Source organism: Herpailurus yagouaroundi, unplaced genomic scaffold (assembly GCF_014898765.1).
Source record: "Herpailurus yagouaroundi ecotype Mexico unplaced genomic scaffold, PumYag 217, whole genome shotgun sequence".
NCBI lineage: Eukaryota > Metazoa > Chordata > Mammalia > Carnivora > Felidae > Herpailurus > Herpailurus yagouaroundi.
Window position 1 is genome coordinate 1081076 of NW_024412448.1, and position 18858 is coordinate 1099933.

Consider the following 18858-nt stretch of genomic DNA (forward strand, 5'->3'; position numbering starts at 1 on the left):
CGGAGCCGGGCCCGGGCGCGGAGCCCGAGCCCTGGCGGAGCTGCAGCAGCTCGGACAGCGTGTGGTTCTTGCGGAGCTGCAGGCCGTCGGGGAAGGGCTCCTGGCACAGCGGGCAGCGGGCCGCGCCTCCGGGCCCGCCGGCGCCACCCGCGCCGCGGTGCGGCCAGAGCGCGCCCAGGCAGGCGAGGCAGAAGTTGTGGCCGCAGGGCAGCGTCACCGGCTCCCGGAGCGGCTCCAGGCAGATGGGGCAGCTGAAGGGCCCGCTGCCGTCCATAGCTCCGCGGCCGCCCGGGCACCGCCTGTTCTGCTCCCGCCTGGGAGGGACCCGGCCGGTCCGCGCTGCGGCGCCGCCCCCTGGGACCCAGGCCAAGGGTCCAGCCCCCTCCCGTCCCGGGCTCGGACCGCCCCCCAACGCCGCAGACCCGCCCGCGGGTCCCCGGACACAGGGACCTGGCCTAGACTGCGCGGGCGGTCTTCGGGCCCCGTGTGACCCCGCGGGGCTCCTGGGCGATCGCCCCTCCTGGTCGGAAGGGAGGGCGGCGGCGGGCAGAGAATGCGAGGGGGGCACCCTGGAAGGAAGCGGGGAAGGAGTTCACTCCTCCTTTACCCCTCCACTCCCCCCAGGGCCAGGCCCCCTGGCTCCAGAGGGGTCTGGCGTTCCCACCGGACCAGCCAGCCCCTTCCCGCTCCAGACCTTGTCCGAGGCACTTGTTAGCAAAATTTCTGAGCTGCTGACTACAGAGAAAATGAACTGCTGATGTGTGCGTGTATTTGCCCCTTAACGACTCTATTTACCCCTTGTGGGGAACTTGGGCTTTTCTAAACCTGAAAGGGGAAGTTGAGGTGACCCTCCAAGTCGCTTGTCTGCGGGAATTCAGTTCCCCTCCAGGGGACCCCCCGCGGGCAATTTGGTGTGCCTGGGATTAGGGGTGTCGGGACATTTGAGACTCATCCAGCCGTGCACTTCATGGTGTTTTAAATAAAACGGCAACAAATTAAAGTAGCACTGGCTTATAACCCAAAGTATAAAATAAACATCCATGAGTTCATACTGATATAAATAAATGACTGGGTAAATAAATGGGGGAGCATAGACAGATTTCCCATTCAGAATTCTAAATTTTTGTAGATACTCCAACATGGAGTGTAGCTTCCCACTCAAGTGTGGGCTGGGCATAGTGACTTTTTTTCGGAGGGACCAAAAGAGTCACTTTACAGTAGTGAAGCATGGCGAGCGTGACCTCGTTAGGTGATCAAGGTCACCACCAATGGTGATAAGTCATAGTGATAGTAAGTACCCTTGATGATATGGTCTTTCTCCCCAAAACCCATAACCCAGTCTGATCGTGATTAAAACATCACACAAATCCCAGTGGAGGGACAGTCTACAGAATACCTAACCAATACTCCTCGAAACCTTCAAGATCATCAAAAAAGGGCAAAAACAAACAAAAAATGGGGAGAGGTAGAAGTCTGAGAAACTGTCCTAGCCGTGAGGAGCCTAAGGAGATGTGATGAGTAAATATTATGTGTATTCTGGATGCACTCCTGAGAGACAAAAAGGACATTAGGGAAAACTTAAAGGGATTTGAATAAATTATGGAATATAGTTAATAAAATGTATCAATATTGGCTCTTAATTATGACAAATGCACCATAGTCATGTAAGATGTCGATAAAAGGGGAAATCGGGAGTGAGGTATTTGGGAACTCTGAGTTCAACCTTTGCAACTTTTTAGTAAACTTACAACTATCCTAAAATTTAAAGTTCATTAAAAATAATTGAGGGGTGCCTGTGGCTCAGTTGGTTAAGCATCTGACTCTTGATTTCGGCTCAGGTCATGATCTCACAGTTGTGGGATCGAGCTCTGGGCCAGGCTCTGTGCTGACAGTATGGTGCCTGCTTGGGATTCTCTCTCTCTCTCTCTCTCTCTGCCTCTCTCCCTCGACTTGTGCCCTCTCTCTCTCTCTCAAAAAAAAAAAAAAAAAATATATATATATATATATAATAATTGAGACAATTCTTCCTACTCCCCCACCAGGCTCCCTGTTGGCAAGAGTCCAAAGTGGAAGGAATAAAGGGGTGGCATTCCATTCGGAAGTGGGGCTTAACCTTTCTCATCATGCCAGGGCCCCTCTCGAAGCCTGGTGCAGCCCTTTCCAAACTAATGCTTAAAAAAATTTTTTTTAAATGTTTATTCATTTTTGTGAGAGAGAGACACAGCGTGAGTGGGGGAGGAGCAGAGAGAGAGGAAGACACAGGATCTGAAGCAGGCTCCAGGCTCTGAGCTCTCAGCACAGAGCCCGATGCGGGGCTCGAACCCACGAACTGTGAGATCATGACCTGAGCAGGTGTCAGACGCTTAACTGACTGAACCACCCAGGCGCCCCTCCAAAGTGATGCTTTTAAAAATGCATAGGAGTTCATGGAAATCAATTACACTGAAGTATACGTACAATAAGAAAGTTAATTTGTAGGGCGCCTGGGTGGCTCAGTTGGCTAAGCGAACGACTCTTGATTCTGCCTCAAGTCATGATCTCACAGTTTTGTGAGTTTGAGCCCCGCGTTGAACTCAGTGCTGACAGTGTGGAGCCTGCTTGGGATTCTCTCTCTCTCTCTCTCTCTCTCTCTCTCTCTCTGCCCCACCCCTGCTCATGCTGTCTCTCTCTCAAAATAAAAAAATAAACTAAAAAAAAACCCCAAACCCCAAATTTGTGTTAAAGTTGTATATGTGTTCCTTTAACACAATAAATGACAACATCCGATGGAGGCCTAACAATTAATATATATATTTCAAACAGTGATGAACAGAAGTGATTTTTCAGGTTCTCTGCCACCACATAATGTGCTACGAAAATATCTGCTGTTTCTATTGGCGGCAAGTCACAGATACTGTTAATTCCACTATGGTGTGTCGTCTCCATTTGTAATAGAAATGCTAAATTTCAGTTTAGAGAATGGTGAAAATACAGAGAATTTTCTCACCAAGACCCCGTTTAGGAATGTCTAGTTTAGAAAGATGCTATGCAGAGCCTCCTTACATCTTTCCTGGAAGGAGAGAAGAAAACTAAGATCTATGAAATTTTAAATGAGGGGTGCAATCCTGGGGGACTCAAAGGAAGGCGGAGCTCACGGAGGCCCGTGGGGAGGAAGTGGCATCTGAGCTGGGCTTTCATGGGTTGCTAGGACTCGGCCGTGCAACAACTAGGGTGGGAAGAGATCTTCCAGAAGAGGAGTAGCAGAGGGAACCGGCCTGGGTGTGCCCAGTTTGGCAGGAAGGCGGGTAATGAGTTCCATACGTTGGTTTCCACACGGATCACTACTTGATCATGACTGCCGCTTGTTTGCCAAGACCCAGGAACAGTTTGGAGGCTCAGGCATCCGCGCCACCCTGCTCCAGGGCTTGGCGGCCGGGCTGCCTGGGCTTGCCGAGTCCACAGACCCGCCTGGTTCTGGAGGAGTGAGGGGTGCCGCTGGGAGTGTTTATGGACAAGTCCCAGCTAACGTTCTGCTTCCCACCCCCGAGCCTGTTCAGGAAGATCTGCTTCCCTAGGAAGGCGTAGAGATGTGATTTCTCAAGATGGTGGTGTTTGAATAATTCATTTCCATTATCGAAGCTTTAAGTTTGCCCCACGTATTCATTCTTTTTGAAATGAATTGGCTCTTAAGGGGAAAAGGTAACTGGCACTTTTGAGGTCTGCAGGAGCATGTTCACACCTGCATCTCACTCTGCCTTTGCGGGAACTATGTCACGAAGAAGGGGAAATGGAATTCCAACAGGTTACACATCTTGCCAGAGGTCACATAGCCAGTCCTGTGGAGCAGGCAGGATTGAAACCCAGAAAGTGCAACCCGAAAATAATCCTAAACCTCATATATGAACCCGTTTATCAGGCTGCAGTATTGCTTGGAAGAAAAAAAAAAAAAAGGTCAAACAGAAACAAAAACAAATGAGCAAAAGCAGTCATTACAAATGGGAGTAATTAGCTAGTCATTCCTAGCCTGGCTTTGCATCTATGAAATTGAAACGGGATCCACGCCATGTCCCACGGTAGCACTTAATGGTTCTGATGTACTTGAAAATGTTTAATTTGTATTTATTTCAAAATAGAGAAAATTTGACAAGCAATTTAATGAGGCTTATCACAAAAGCTGGGACTTCTGTGTCCCACCTGCTGCAGATTCTTGCTCCCATAGACCACCAGTGTCAACTTTTACCTGTTACTTTTAGCATTTGCCTCCTCATCCCTAAAGCACATGCTCACAGGCCTTGAACATCTGTGTGCATGTTTGTGCTCCAGTTTCTGGAGACTTAAATTCTTTATCACTTCTCTTTTGTGTTGAATTCTTTGTTGCTTGGGTCCCAGGTCTTCTATCCCCTTCATTGATTTACCTCTTTATTTTTGGAAAGTATACGTCCTGGGGGCTTCCTGAGAATAGATGCGAAAGTGCCTGCTAAGGTCTTTGCTCAAGCTTTGACACTGACAGTTTGGCTGGGTATGGAATTCTAGAATGGGAAATCCTTTGCCCTCAGAAAGCCTGGCTCCATTATCTTCTAGCTGCCAATCCCATGTTACCATGCTACTCCCTCCCATGCTACAGTCACCATGCTGCTCCCTCCCATCCCTTCCTGCCTGGGGATGAGCAGCCTCCAATCTGGCTCCCTCAACTCTCCTGGCACCGAAGGCCCTGGTCTTTCGAAAATCTCTCCTGTCCCCCTGCCCTGCCCCTTTCTGCTTATGTGCCCATCCTCCTGATTCTGCCTCACAGAAGCCCAGAAACTGGAGGCGTGGGGCACATATGCTGGAAAAACCCACAGGCTAATCAAACGTGTCCCCTTTACAAACGTTACACCCCAAAGTCCGTGCTCTTTTCCGTCTCTCCCAATGCATTTTTCCTGGAGAGGAGACAGACTTCCGCCAGAATCACATGGACCAAGGGAACTCCATTGGAAGCAGCTTTCCAACAGATTCATAAATGCTTGCGCCACACCTCCTAGGGAAGCACAGTCTTCAAAAATGGCAGCGGCATCTCATTGTATGTAAATAAAGGTTAAGTCACAGTAAAGAACACCCCCAAGGAACAACATGGAAAGAACTAACAACCTGATAAAAAGTAGTATCATAGAATAAAGACCCCAAACACTTCCCCCCACAGAAACGTAAGGGGGCCGTTCTTCCTTTCTCTCACCTTCTCAGAGTGTGGACACAGCCCATTGGACACACGTGCTGGGGCTTTTGGTTGTGGGGGTGGGGGTGGGGGTGGGGGGAGGATGGTTACAATCTGTACAAGGTAGGGGGGACGGGGGGGGGGGTGGCGGCAGCCGGTGATGCCAGCCACTTGGCCAGCCCAATCTTGCTTCCTCTTCTGCTGGGTCTCTTAGCATCTGTCAACCCCGCCGTACAGCAAGGTGACCGCCTGGTGTCATTCCTGTCAGGCTGCCCGGTGCGAAAGCGCCCCCCTCATGTTTGGCAAGTCCCCAACGTAGGAGTCTCACTAGAAGCCCCTTGCCCAGGTTGTACCAATCAGAAGCCTGGCCCTGCCCTTGAACAGAGAGCCACAGGCTGGGGAAGCAGCTGCACGATGGAGTGTGCGACCCTCGCAGCAGCTGGCATCAGGTTACAAGGTAGGAGGGAGATCTCATTTTTACAAATACAGAAATATTTTGTATTTTTTTGGAGTATGTGTTTTGGCATGTGTTATCCTTAAAAAATTTTTATGGTGAAATATTTACACACGAGCATATGAAACACATATGCACAGCATAAGAAGTGATAAAGCAAACATCCTTGTAACCACCACCCAGATCAAGAAGCAGAATGTTTTAAGTAATAAAATGACAGTTGCCTTAGGTCCCAGCAACCCTACTTCCAGAAACACAAACAAATAAATGTCCAGGGATCCTTCGGGGAAGCATCTTCTGAGTAGGAAAACCAGAAGCAAAGGAAGCCAACACTGTTCTGTTGCCTATACGTATCAGCGCACTTAATCCCCACACCCTGTGTTGGGACGACGGGGGCTGAGGCTGCGCCCAGATGGCGGGGGCGAGGAGGGAATAGTCGGCCTGACTCCAGGTTGATACATTTTGGCCTTCTGCATAAAAAGAAAATCTTCCAGTGCTAGTTATTTTTCCATTGAGGAACTCCACTGAGAATTTAGTCTACATTCGTAGCCATGGATATGGCCAAAGCTTCCTGCTCAAAAATATTCACCGTGGCCAATATTTTTACAGCCCCAAATAAAACAACATGAATGTCCCATACAGGGTCCCCGGGGCTACCCAAAAGCAGAGCCTTCTCACGAAACCGTTCTCGAGCGGAAACGGCACGCGGCAGACTACCCCTGGCTTTCGCAAATTTGAGGTTCTGCCACTTTGCTGTATGAAAAACCTACCTTAGTACCTGTTTTCAGGTAACTGAAGAAAGCCGAAACCATGCTAATATAGGTCTTTAATAAAAGAAGTGGAGGGGCACCTGGGTGGCTCCGTCGGTTGAGCGTCCGACTTCGGCTCAGGTCGTGATCTTGCAGATCACAGGCTCGAGCCCCGCGTTGGGCTCTGTGCTGACAGCTCGGAGACTGGAGCCTGCTTCGGATTCTGTGTCTCCCTCGCTCTCTGACCCTCCCCCGTTCATGCTCTCTGTCTCAAAAATAAATAAACATTAGGGGCACCTGGGTGGCTCAGGCAGTTAAGCGTCCGACTTCGGCTCAGGTCATGATCTCGAGGTCCATGAGTTCAAGCCCCGCGTCAGGCTCTGTGCTGACACCTCAGAGCCTGGAGCCTGTTTCAGATTCTGTGTCTCTCTCTCTCTCTCTGACCGTCCCCCGTTCATGCTCTGTCTCTCTCTGTCTCAAAAATAAATAAACGCTAATAAATAAATAAACAAACAAACAAACATTAAAAAATAAAATAAAATAGAAAAATTACAAAGACTGTTTATATGGTAATCATTCAGGGAAAAATTTTAATACCGTGAAAAATGCTTGTGCTGAGTAAAAAAGGCAAAAAAACACCCCACCCCAATTGTTTACAAAATGTAATCACAAGGATATACAAAAGAGACTAAGATATGCCAAAATGTTACGAGAAGAGAGAGAAGGAGGTAAAAATCGCTTTTCTCTAGGTTTTCTCCAGGAATTGGTTGTGCTTTGCCCCCCACCCCAGGCCCCGTCCCTTTGGTCTACATGACATTCAAGGGAGGTGAGCTGCAGCGAAGTGTGTTGTTGTGCCTCCTGTGTGGTGAGGTCCGGTCCGCACACACTCTCCAGCAGGAACAGGGGCCCATGGGTGCCACACTAGCCTCTGAGGTCCAGGCGGCACCTCAGCTGGGCCCCGCGGCCTCTTCCTGGAGTCCCGGAGGGAGCTTGGCCTCAGGCCGATGGCACAGGGTCAAAGTCCTACCCTCCAGGAGCCAGAAGACGGGGTAGAGGGGCTGGGTGAAAATGGCGTGGAAGGTATGTAGGGGCTGGGCCTTGGGCTCCAGGCTGTAGAAGGTGAGGCGGCCAGAGGCCAGGTCCAAATCCATGCCCAGGAGCCGCCCGGACACCCCTGGGAGGCGCCGGGCCTCCCCGTTGTGCCAGGCCTGGGCCCTGTCCTCCTGAACACAGAGCCCCCAGGAGCTAGGGCCACGCCCAATGTTGTCTGTGTGGGGCCCTTGCTTGTGCCGTGAAAGTTCTGGATAGGCGACGCCCAGCGTCACTGAGTGATTAGACGTGCGCACCTCCCAGTAGTGTCGACCGTTCCGGAAGCTCTGGGCACATTGCACCTGCCAGAGCTGGAAGCTGCGTGGCCCGGCCAGGTCCCGGGGCTTGTGACGGTGCTTTACCTGCTGGCCCTGCTGAGACAGGTAGAGGTGGCAATTGGCGCTGTCTGGGTCGAAGGTCAGATTGCGATAATCTGTCAGGGACAGATGGATGGGAGGTGAGCGGGGAGGTGTCTGTCTGCCATTCTGTCCCCGGAGGGAGAAATGGCAACTGAAGCTTCCCCAACGCACACCAAGCGTCTGCCAGGCACACAGCCAGCGGAGCAGGCACTGGGCACCAGCGCGGGAGTCTGTCCTCGCCACAGCCCTGGGTGGAAACTTCTATGCACCTCATTTCAAAGATGAGGAAACTGAGCCTCCCGGAAGTAACCTAACTTGGTAACAAGTGGAAGAATCATAACTGATCCCAGGTTTGCATGCCCAGAAATCTCCGTGTCCCTGTATTGGCTCCACACGTAGGAAGTTTACATCCTGCGACAGGTGTGGGTGGTGGGCACAGACCCAAGGAAGGGCAGGGAACAGACCCCCTGGACAGGGCAGTCACAGCACGTGCCCCCTCCACGTACTCACACAGACGTGCACACATGCTCACGTGTACTCACGTGGTGTACACACGGTTGCACAACGCACACACGCCTATGCACACACACCCGTGCCGGTCTCCTTACTCTGCCAGAGTTTCCTCCTCAGTGGGCAAACCGGGCTTGGGACTGGTGCCAGGGGACCTGGGGCCTCTAGGAGGCAAAGAAGTGTTAGGGCAGTGACGGGGAGAGAGCTCATGGGGGGCAGGGTCCCGACCCCACTCCCACCTGCTGTGGGAGGGCCAGCTGGGCCCGGAGGGGTAGAGAGAGATCTGGGGTCAGCCTTACCCACGGGGCCCAAATCAGCAGCCTCAGCCGGTGCCCTGGGGTGGCTCCCCTCATCCAGGAGGAGACCATACAGCCGGCTCAGTGACTCCACGCCAGCCAGCTGCTGCTCTTCGTCCCACTGCAGAGGAGCCAGGGGCCCAAGAGGGCCTGGGGGTGCCAGGAGCTGTGATTCCTGAGCCCCAGGGACAGTTGCAGTAAGCCTGTGCACGAGGTGCAGGGTCACTGGTCGACCTGTGCAGGGTCAGCCAGCGACCTGTGCACGAGGTGCACCTGTCGCCCCGAGACCCGGTACCTGGAGGAAGGTCTGGTCATCCAACTGCTCCAGGAGGTCCCGGACCCTGCGGTCGTAGTGAGCCAGGGCTTCCAGGTGGCCCCGCAGTCGCCGTTCTTCATCCTGGGCCTGTGTTAGTGCCTGTGTCTTGGCCACCTCGATGTCCGTCAGTGCCAAGGTCCGCCGCATCTCCAGGGCCTGCAGCAGGCAGCTGAATTTGCTGGAGACCACGGAGGCCAGGGTGCAGGCCGAGCTCTGAGTGGGCAAAGGAGTCGCCTAGGGTGGCTGGGGCCAAGGCTGCCCCCTGGACTGAGGGGTGGTGTGGGGAGCCAGGGCCCCTGGAACCGTGCCCCCCCCCCCCCCGCTCAGCCCCTCCCTCCCTGCTGCCAGGAGGCATTTCCAAGGTAGCTCACACCTGCTACCCAGTGTCCCAGGGATCCACTGGTGGCCGCCTGAAGGGCACGGCATGAGGAGGTAGTGAGGTAGAACAGACGGGCCTCGTACCTGGACCTGGCTGCTTTGCTCCTGCAGTTCCTTTAGCTGGCTCTCAGCCTCGGTGGCCTGCTGCTGGGTGACCTCCAGCATGGCTCTCAGCTGGGCCTGTCGTGCCCACAGTGGGAACAAGTGACAAGAAGAAGCCAGTTAGTCAACAAACATCTGTAGATGCGGGGCGTCCCCTCCCAGGGCCACCCCCAGCAAGGCAGACCGGTGGGCCAGCACACAGAGCACCAGCCTCGGTCTCAGCACCCCGGGTGAACTGGGTTAGTGTCCCAGGGAGATCTGGACAAAGCCCGTTCCCAACCTGGAGCAGGGAGGTACACAGGCAGAGCAGAGGCCTTTGGATTTACACCTGACCTCCAGTCCCTCTTGCAAGCTGAGCAAGCTGGGGCAGAGCACCCAATGTCTCTGGGCTGTAAACCCACCCCGCACTACCCCCAGGCAATAAATGGTGGGAGCGGTACTTCTGGCTTCGGCTCAAAGCACCAAAGCTATTTGGGAAGCGGGTGGTGTAGTGCATGCACGAGGCAGGTTGCTCCAAATACCGGCCAGTCCTCAGCCCCAGCTCTGGGCATGAGGGGAAGAGGGCACCCCTATTTGCGACTCCTCTGGTACCCTTGAGGGTAGAACATCGTGCTTTCATGGAAACGGGACAAAGCACCATTCCCTGCCCTTGCTCAAGAGCCTGTCTTGCTTCTCCTTCTCTTGGCCACACTTTATGAGGCAGGAACCATCATGATCCCCACTTCAAAGATGAGGAAATGGGACAGAGAAATTGATAATTTGGCCAAAGCCATCCGATCTTCCTAAGCCCGATGCCTGTGTCTTTGTCCAGGACCCTTGGCCTCCAGCGTTCCATCATATGCTGCATGCAGAAAGCGGGGGGGGGGGAACCTCGTCTGGTTCCACCTGAGTCTCCCCCAGGGATGGGCATCTGTCCTTCTCACACCCCGCATCACTTCCCTCTAGCAAAACACGGCCCCTTAGGCATGTGTGTGCCACCTGGTGGTACCACCTGCCACTCCCTCCTTGTTGTCATCTGCTGGCCTTCACTGCAAACTTCCGAGCTCAGAGCCTCAGCAGGAGCATTCTATTCTCTGTGACTTCAGCAGCCACAGGGTTTATCCTCCAACACTCCAGCGCTTGGACCCTTGGCGTCCTCACCACTTTCTTCACTCCGTTTCAGCCACTCAGTCCTGGGGCCTCACCCTGGGCCTGTCACCAGCTCTGAAATCTCTATTTCAAGCAACTGTTTTCTCCTTCTATCCGGGACCACAAACATCCCAAAGCCGCCTCCTGCTTAAGCTGCCTGCCCCAGCCTAGGCGCCTAAAGACAGGGCAGGGCACTCCAGTGTCACCTCGCGTTCCCGACGCTCAGTGTCCAGCAGCGCCCGCTCGTGGAGGCGACACTCGTTCACGGTGCATGCGCTGCACACGCAGCGACCCTCCGTGCGACAGAAGAGCTCCAGGGGCTGCCCGTGCCGGAGACAGCGCGCGCCCGGCCCGGAGCCGGGGGCCGGGGCGGGGTCGGGGCCGAGAGCCGGAGCGGGGTCGGGATCGGGAGCCGGGGCAGGCCCGGCGCGCATCAACTCGAGCACGCCGGTGAGGGCCACATTGCGGCGCAGCTCGGCGCCGTCGGGGAAGTGCTCCCGGCACTCGGGGCACGCCTTGTCGCGGCAGCCCCACCAGTCCCGGATGCAGTCCCCGCAGAAGTTGTGGCCGCAGGGCAGCGTCACTGGCTCCAGGTAGAGCTCCAGGCAGATGGCGCAGGTCAGCTTGTCTTCTAGCTTCTGGGCGTCCATGGCGGTGGCGGCACCTCGTAGAGCTGGCAGGGGTGGGGCCTCGGCGAGGGGGCGGGGCCTCGGCGAGGGGGCGGGCAGCGCAGGGCGTAGGTGCGGCGGGGAGGAGCCGGGACGCGCCGCGACCGTCGCCTCCCGCACCAGCCGCGCCTCGGCCGTCGCCGCACCGGCCTCCTCCCTTCTGTCGAGGCTCCGAGTCACCCCAGGTGGGAGTTGGGCTCCGGCTCCCGGTGGTTCCACCCTGGGAACTCCATCCCGTTGCTCCAAACCCTCGTTAAGCAGCTCCTGTGTGTGTGGGGGGGGGGGGGGGGGGTTGGGGAGCGGCCCCCACCTACAGAGACAAGAACTTTTGGGAACCCCGTTGGGCCTCGGACGCTCCTCCTGCCTGAGGGTCACCACGGAACCCCTTACGGGCCCATCTGAAAACCTGAACAGCAGCTACTTCCCAGCAGCTTTGGCGATTAAATGAGGTTGCGCGGGGTTGTGCCTGGCAGTAAGAGCACTGGGCACACAGGCTCTCTCCTGATGGGAGGTGCTCTGCTGCCCTTTTCCTTGGGCGGAGTTTCAGGCATTTGCCAGATTGGGGTATCTCCTTTCTCCAGGCCACGCCAAATTTTGGTTCTTTTAAAGTAAACAGCGAGGTGGAAATTTCTGATCACCAACACAGACCAATCCAGTGTTTTTTTCATACCCCCTTTTAGTGGAAACCCAAAGCAACCTTCAGCTGGCCTTGGAATCCTCTCTCCGTGGGGGTCCCCTGCTGGGGAGTTCCTTGTTTGCGGATGCAAGCTCTTCTGGAAGAAGAGCTCCCTTTTTATAGAGGTCCCCCTGCAGCTGAGCACAGGAGAGGGGTCCTGGCTCTAACCCACCTGCCCTGGGGCAGTGTGCTGGCCCAGTGAGCTGGAGGAGGATTACTTCTGGTTTCTCTAACCAACCTGGCTTAGTTTTGAGGCAGGATGCCCGCTCACGGCAATGCAGCAAGCATTAGGTCTTCTGTAATACGGGAAGCTCCTCTTCCCGGAAAAGGTGCACTGGTGTCCTCCTGACTGGCTACTTAGGAGAAATAATACTGTAACCAGCCAGTGAGGCTGCAGGGGCTTTCTGGGCCCCAAGCAGGGGTGTGCCAGAGTAGCCGATGCCAGGGTCTGGCCCTGTACTGTGAATTCAACGGCAAGGGGACAGTGCTTGGGGCTGGCAAAGCTCTTTCAAGAGGCCTGTGGGAGCAACCAAGCCCCACTGCCTGCCTTCTGTACCTGTCTCTGGCCACTCGATCTCAGGGCCCGACACCCTCGGGAGGTAGAGGTGAGGGGCCACCTCCTGAGGCGGGAGGCGGTTCTCTTTCCATTCGTGAAGCATGACAAATCCATCGTGGGGTTGGAGGAGGGAGCACTGGCTGCTCCCGAACACAGACTCAGACGAGCTATGGCAAAAATCATCTTTGGGGCACCGCTGGTTAACAGTCTGACTCTTGATTTCAGCTTAGGTCATGATCTTACAGTTCGAGTTCGACGCCAGCGTTGGGCTCTGTGCCCCTCCCCCCTCAAAATAAATAAACAAACTTAAAAAAAAAATCATCTTTATTCACATGTCCCACCCCTGCTACCATCTTCGGAGAGCTCTCTTCACTCCCAAACCCTGGGCCTGCTGGCAGGGCCACAGAGGAGCTCCCTCAAGCAGGACCCAGAAGCTGGCCCTGTGGAACTGTGTCTTTATTGTTCCTGCTGGTGGAGCCTGAGAGGCTGAGTCCACTTTCTGGCGTGGGTGGCACTCTGGTCACTTAGTAGATACCGTAGGTGGGTTCGTGACTGTCCCTGTACCGGTCCAGGTAGCGCAGGGGCTGCCGGTGGGGGAAGCGCTTCTGCTTGGGGTGGTAAGGGGGTGGCCGCACAAACTCAAACACAGGCTCCCGCATGTCTGCGGGAAGAGGGAGTGTGGGTGTGGACTGAGGCAAGCCTGAGCCCCTTCCCCTTGTCTGCTAACCTGGGACTGCCCAGCCAGTCCACCCAAGGTGGCCCTCCTGACAGGCACTTCTCCCTGGCAGGTCAGGAGAGGTCTGTGAGCTCAGGCCACCGCCCCCTCTTCCCCCCCGCCCCAGCCCCCACCCCTAGCCCACTCTGGCCTTACCCAGAAGCCGGTGGAAGATGTGGGTGACAGAATCATCCCAGCGGCACTGGAAAAAGGCCAGGCCAGCTGGTGTCATGGCTTCCTGGTGTTTCTTGTAGAAATCAAAAGTGTGGAAGGTCCTTTGGGCAAGCTGATAGCTATAAGATGGGGAGCATTTAAGAGCAGGGAATGAGGCATCAGAGCCCCACACCCCACCTCCAGCCCCACAGGCAATCCTGAGAAGCCCCTTATGGTCTGCACAACTACCCTTCTGCCTGTCTCAAGTGTAAGAGACAGGAGAACTGAGCAGGGCAGACCATTCCTGGGAAGGTGGCCTGAGGCCTGGGTGGCAAGAGGGAATGGGGCCGGGAGAGGGGCTGGACGTGTAGATTACCAGGGTGAGGGCCGGGTGTCCCCAGAGAAGTCAATTAGCTTGTCCTGCTTGAAGAGCAGGAAAGCAAAACGGTGGAAGCCGGAGCCTCGGGCAGGGAAGGGGGGCAGGTAGGGACACGTCTCCTGTCCTTCAGCCACCCTGTTGCCTGGGATGTTGGTTCTGGTGAGGAAAAGGATCCATTAACTGACACTCAAGAAAGGCGGCAGCTGGAGTGCTCCCTAGAGGTGCTATCACTCCCTGGGAGGACACCCCGTAACAGGACCTTCATCCAACAGTGAAGCAGGAGGCATAGTTCTGTGAACCCTCGGACGGACCACTCACTTGGAAACAGTAGAGGTTCAGAGGCTGAGGACAAGAGTCCTAGAGATGGTCAACAAGAGGATGAGATCTAGTGCCCTGTTTATAGGCCATGGGGAGCCGGTGGGGCCACCACGGCCTTTTGGGCTGGACACGGCCTTTTGGCCACACTATCTTTGGGCTGCCCCTGTGTTTCCCCGAAGGCTCTGGGGTTTGTCAGGCAGTGTGAGCCCGCTCTGGCACCACAATGGCTACTATACCTCCCCTAGAGAGAACTCTCTGGAGAGTCCTGCTGTACACGTTGGTAACTGCAGTTAACTAAAAATGGTAGAAACCAGCCTCCCAGGTACTGGTCCCAATTACCCATCAGTCCCAAAGCTGGGGTCAACTGCCTGACCTCTGCCCCCCTGGCTCCAGAGCCAAAGGCCACTGAGAAAACAAAAGGCAGCCCAGCTCGGGCAGCCCCAGCTGCCAGGGGTCTCTCACTGTCCTTTTCACATCTGATTGTCAGAGAACCCCTCAGGGAGGCTAAAGCATGGGGTGGCATCACCCTGGTTTTACACAGGAGGAAATGAGTTCAGGGAGACCAACAGGCCTGCTGGCAACAGCTAAGGCCTAATGCCTGCTTTTTCTTCTGGACCTGTCTTCAGCCAGTGAGTGGATCACAGGGCTCTTGGTGGCATCAGAGAGCAGAGGCGAGGGGCTGCCACCTGCGGTGGGAGGTTAATCCAAAGGTCCACAGTTAATCCTCGGTGGAGCCAAGACTAAAATTCAGGGGCAGCTCTTTCCAGGATCCAGGGCTCCCTCACATGCCTCTGACCCATTCCCCCCCCCAGGTACTTACACCAGCCAGTGGATGTATTCAGCATCCGGCTCCAGCAGGTGTCCATCTGTACACAAACAGAGCCCACTGACTGAGGGGCCCCACGAACACCCAGCCCCACCCCTACTACCCGCCCCCCTGAGCCCTGGCCCATGGGAGGCGAGGGAGGCAGGAGGCCTGGTGAGCCCCAGACACCTACCCAAATTGGTGAGCAGCAGTGTCCATATGGAACCCTTGTCTGCCTCATAGGTCACCTCTGGGGCCTGGGCAGCCTGGCGGGGAGACAACAGGGAGGGTGTCACCCCCATCAGGGATAGACCAGCTGCGGTAAACAGACCTTTCTGGAGGACAGGAGTCTGAGGGAGCTTGGGGGAAGGGAGAGCCCGCTCTGATTCAAACACCCTTGACAGTCCCTTGAGAGGCAGGTCAGCAGAGAAGCTTGTAGAAGGAACCCTGCAGAGTTGCCTATCCGGCTCTCTATCCAAACCACAAGGCGGCCCTCACATCAACGGACAGAGGCTAGGAGGGCACTCCGAAGACAGGGGGCCAGGAGTCTGCCCAGACAGAGCTCTTTTTCTTTCATTTTATATTCCTTCTCTGGTGATTATTGTGGTGTTTACCAGGGGATCAAAAGGGGGAAAAGAACAAAACCCCAAATCAGCCTACGTAGATGGCATGCTTGTGCCCTTTACCACCATAAAAACTGCCTCTGCGGGGCGCCTGGGTGGCGCAGTCGGTTAAGCGTCCGACTTCAGCCAGGTCACGATCTCGCGGTCCGGGAGTTCGAGCCCCGCGTCAGGCTCTGGGCTGATGGCCCGGAGCCTGGAGCCTGTTTCCGATTCTGTGTCTCCCTCTCTCTCTGCCCCTCCCCCGTTCATGCTCTGTCTCTCTCTGTCCCAAAAATAAACAAAAAACGTTGAAAACAAACAAACAAAAAAAAAACTGCCTCTGCAAGTGCTTTCAGCAAGGAGCTGTCTGTGGTCCTGCGGTGGGCTGTCTGTCCACACGGTGCGGGGAGGGGCACAAATAAGCAGTACCTCTGTTGGAGTAATCTCGTTGCCGTGGTATACAGGCATCAAGTCGTCCTCCCCCACGGCATAGGCCACTTGCAGGGGGACGCGGGGTACGAAGGTGGCACCATGGAACAGGTCTCGATAGAGGCCGTAGTACTCAGCCAGACGCTGCTTATGATAGGGGCCACAGGTCCTCTCCCACTCGGCCCGCACTGCCTCCAGTGGGATGCGAGCTGGTAAGGAATGATGCTGCTTAGGATGCAGGGCGGGGGGGGGGGGCACTCAGGGGCCCCCCTAACCTCATGGGGGGAGCTTACCTGTGCGGAGGCGGGCTGCTCGCTCCTCCTCCGGGTTGGCCCGCAGCTCCCGGAGGACCCGTTTCCGCTCCAGCAGCTGTTGGGTCCGGCTGACCTTGGGTGGAGGGAGCCCGATGTCAACCTTGTCTTTGGGATCTGGGGAGGGAAGGTATATATACTGGAGAAAGTGGGAGCAAGTCTCAGTGAAGCTGCCTATCCCTGCCTAGTCTTCCAACTCGCCCTAGCTTTACCCTTTAATTCACGAAACTCAATCAATACTGTGCAGTCTGCTTCACAGGCCCGAACGGGGTCCAGGTGCTAAGCAAAGTGGGTTCAACTTGAGACTGCGTTTTCTGATCCCTAAACCAGGTCACACTGCCTGGGTCATGGGAAATGCAGGTGGATGATCATCCCAATTATGGCTGGGATGACCTTCAAGCCTGTTCACACCTGGACACAGACATGAACCTGAGTTCCTGGTAGGATAATGAGCTGAAGCTAGATAAAGCCTTAAAGAAGCACACTTCTCACGCTTTAATGGACACACCATCCAAGTCACCTGGGAAGTTTTGTTAAAATTCAGATTCTGAATCAGCAGGTCAATATGAGGCCGGAGATTTCTCCTTTCCTAACAAGCACCTAGGTAGTGCCTATGCTGCTGGTCTCAGAACACGCTTTGAAAAACACCGGCCCAAATGACTTTCAATCCAATACCTTTTTCCATTTACGTTAGACGGTAACAATAAGTAAGATGCACTGAACCCTCGTCAGAGATGGCATTTCTCTAAAAAATTCCAATGGACTGCATCCTTTAATACAGCAATTTTGTGACAGACACAACTTTTATTTACACTGAGGAAAGTGAAGCTCAGGCAAGCCACTCTGAGATGGGGAAAATGAAGGGCTCCATAAAAATCTGCTTTTTGCTCCTTTTCCTGCCTCTTTTAAGTTTATTTATTTATTTTGAGATAGAGACAGAGCGTGTGAGCAGGGGAGGGGCAGAGAGAGGGGAAGAGAGGATCCCAAGCAGGTTCCAAGCTGCCAGAGGAGAGTCCGACCTGGGGGTCGAACCCATGAACCATGAGATCACCTGAGCCGAAATCAAGAGTTGGGACGCTTAACCAACCGAACCAAGACGTCCCTGCCTCCACCTCCCCACCCCCCACCCCCCACCCCCCGCTTTTTAATGGAAACTCTACGGCCAACGTGAGGCTTGAACTCTAGACCCTGAGATCAAGAATGGCATGCTCTACCAACTGAGCCAGCCAGGCACCCCTTCCTGCCTCTATTTTTGCTACGACTTGCATCTCCACTTTACAGATGCCTCTTAATATCCTTTGTAAGAGACATTTCTTTAGATGATATAACATCTAAAGAAGGACCAGGTGAGAATGACAAGATAAAGCCATCATATATGTGTATTCCAGACCATCAGCGCTAGACATCTTGAAGCCAAGCTCCCCCGGCTCCAAGGAGTAGCGCTTGCGTCCTCATCTTGGTTCCGGCCGCCGCGCACCTGACTCCTCGCAGAAGTACTCCCGGTACGTCCGCCACCAGTGCGGGTTCCGCGCCTCCTGCTCCGCCCGGCGCCGGTAACGGTCGAAGCTTCGGTACTTCTCCAGCCGCTCCAGGTTGCTCACATCGATGTCCTCGTTGGGCATCGGCCCCAGAGGGGCGGTCCGGCGACTCAGGGCGGCTGCGGGCAGAGTGCGGGACGTGAGGCCAGGGGCGGACGCTGGCTCGAGCTCCGCAGTTTGGTCTTTACGGGGACCTCCAGGAGCCCCCCACCTCAGACCCCTCACCCGAAGTGCTGAAGCTCCGCCACCTCCGACTTCCATACAGCGCGGCTCGCCACCAGGGCGCCGCCATCTTCCCTGGGACCCGGCAGAGGTGGCCCGAGCAGCGCCTGAGCGCACAGCGGAGGCCCCGCCCCTGGGCTCGCGTCCTGGAAGCCACGCCCCCACCCGGGCCCCAGACTCCTCCTTCCCGGAAGCAAGAGCTCCCTCCTCCGGTGCGGAGGTGGCGGCGGGCGCCCAGCGCCCTGACTCCGGAAGTGCCGGGTGGCCGGCGGGGCGGAGCTGCGCGCGGCCCGGGCCCCTGCCCGCGGCCGGCCACCAGGGGGCGGCAGACCCATAGCTTGCCCCTCTGCGAATGCGGACACCCAGGGTCTCCAGGCCCTGAGGTTTGCGGCTTGCTGGTCGTTGATCAGGCGGCTGGGATTTCTCCATTCGTTCTTACTTTTGAGAAACATGCATGTGGGTGCCCTAGAACCCACTAAGAATGGGGTCGCTTGTAAATTAACTGCTTGAAAGGCCTAGCACGGATTCCCACATGTATCGACCGCAAGCAGATAGTGTCTTCTCTCATTGTCACTTTCCACCAGCATTTCTCTCTCTACAGGGAACGGAATTAAGCAACTGGGTTATGATCTTGAGAGGTTGTTTATAATTGTGAAGGGAAAAAGGCCAGCAGATACACAGCTGTGTAGCCCTCTACTGTGACCTGCGGGGTGGCGGGGGAGGGGGCGGCGTTGACCTTAGGGGATAAGTGAGCTACCAGTCACACCTTAATGCCAGAGACAGTGGTACAGAGCATGTACAGGGACCGAGTAAAGTATCATTATAACCCAACGTCTGTAGAACATCTCTACTTGGCTGTTTCATGGACACTGGTGTCATCTGAACGACACCACCCACTTGCCCAGGCCAGAAGCCTGGGGGTCCTCCTTGACACG

General features: G+C 55.3%; 3 protein-coding genes and 1 long non-coding RNA gene across 9 annotated transcripts in view; 1 reads left to right on the forward strand and 3 right to left on the reverse strand.

Annotated features, from left to right (window-relative positions):
- TRIM47 (tripartite motif containing 47) overlaps window positions 1-325 on the reverse strand; it is a 4904-nt gene extending 4579 nt beyond the window's left edge. The window contains exon 1 of the mRNA XM_040456771.1: window positions 7-325. Within this exon, the coding sequence (XP_040312705.1) occupies window positions 7-274 (268 nt within the window). The 5' untranslated portion in view covers window positions 275-325. The remainder of the gene's footprint in view (window positions 1-6) is intronic.
- A 6609-nt stretch (window positions 326-6934) lies between these two features.
- Window positions 6935-11244, reverse strand: TRIM65 (tripartite motif containing 65). 5 transcript variants are annotated; one of them, XM_040456457.1, is made up of 6 exons: window positions 10758-11243; window positions 9406-9501; window positions 8923-9156; window positions 8631-8802; window positions 8430-8495; window positions 6935-7895 (listed from the first exon to the last, which is right to left on the reverse strand). In XM_040456457.1, the coding sequence occupies exons 1-6, from the start codon at window positions 11199-11201 to the stop codon at window positions 7321-7323; spliced, it is 1587 nt and encodes a 528-aa protein (XP_040312391.1). In that variant the 5' UTR covers window positions 11202-11243; the 3' UTR covers window positions 6935-7320. The 5 variants fall into 5 exon arrangements, with proteins under 5 accessions (XP_040312391.1, XP_040312390.1, XP_040312392.1 ...); XM_040456456.1 differs by having other exon boundaries at window positions 8430-8802; window positions 8923-9099; window positions 10758-11244; XM_040456458.1 differs by lacking the exon at window positions 8430-8495.
- Window positions 11064-17820, forward strand: LOC121017938 (uncharacterized). Its single transcript, XR_005784949.1, has 2 exons — window positions 11064-11169; window positions 17552-17820. It is a non-coding gene; the product is annotated as an uncharacterized LOC121017938 (long non-coding RNA).
- Window positions 12758-18062, reverse strand: MRPL38 (mitochondrial ribosomal protein L38). 2 transcript variants are annotated; one of them, XM_040456461.1, is made up of 9 exons: window positions 17927-18062; window positions 17641-17820; window positions 16146-16280; window positions 15853-16061; window positions 15015-15087; window positions 14837-14882; window positions 13696-13854; window positions 13323-13459; window positions 12758-13060 (listed from the first exon to the last, which is right to left on the reverse strand). In XM_040456461.1, the coding sequence occupies exons 1-9, from the start codon at window positions 17991-17993 to the stop codon at window positions 12972-12974; spliced, it is 1095 nt and encodes a 364-aa protein (XP_040312395.1). In that variant the 5' UTR covers window positions 17994-18062; the 3' UTR covers window positions 12758-12971. The 2 variants fall into 2 exon arrangements, with proteins under 2 accessions (XP_040312395.1, XP_040312394.1); XM_040456460.1 differs by having other exon boundaries at window positions 12758-13112.
- Window positions 18063-18858: the final 796 nt, after the last annotated feature.

What these genes read in the sequence shown, in the direction of transcription:
- TRIM65 (XM_040456455.1), bottom strand. Translation starts at nt 11,201, where the DNA reads ATGGACGCCCAGAAGCTAGAAGACAAGCTGACCTGCGCCATCTGCCTG. An exon ending in CTGAGCGTCGGGAACGCGAG is followed by an intron (nt 9,502 to 10,757) that starts GTGACACTGGAG and finishes TGGGCACGACAG; the next exon opens with GCCCAGCTGAGAGCCATGCT. An exon ending in AGCAAAGCAGCCAGGTCCAG is followed by an intron (nt 9,157 to 9,405) that starts GTACGAGGCCCG and finishes TTGCCCACTCAG; the next exon opens with AGCTCGGCCTGCACCCTGGC.
- MRPL38 (XM_040456460.1), bottom strand. Translation starts at nt 17,993, where the DNA reads ATGGCGGCGCCCTGGTGGCGAGCCGCGCTGTATGGAAGTCGGAGGTGG. An exon ending in GCGGAGCTTCAGCACTTCGG is followed by an intron (nt 17,821 to 17,926) that starts GTGAGGGGTCTG and finishes CTCTGCCCGCAG; the next exon opens with CCGCCCTGAGTCGCCGGACC. An exon ending in ACTGCTGCTCACCAATTTGG is followed by an intron (nt 14,883 to 15,014) that starts GTAGGTGTCTGG and finishes GTTTGTGTACAG; the next exon opens with ATGGACACCTGCTGGAGCCG.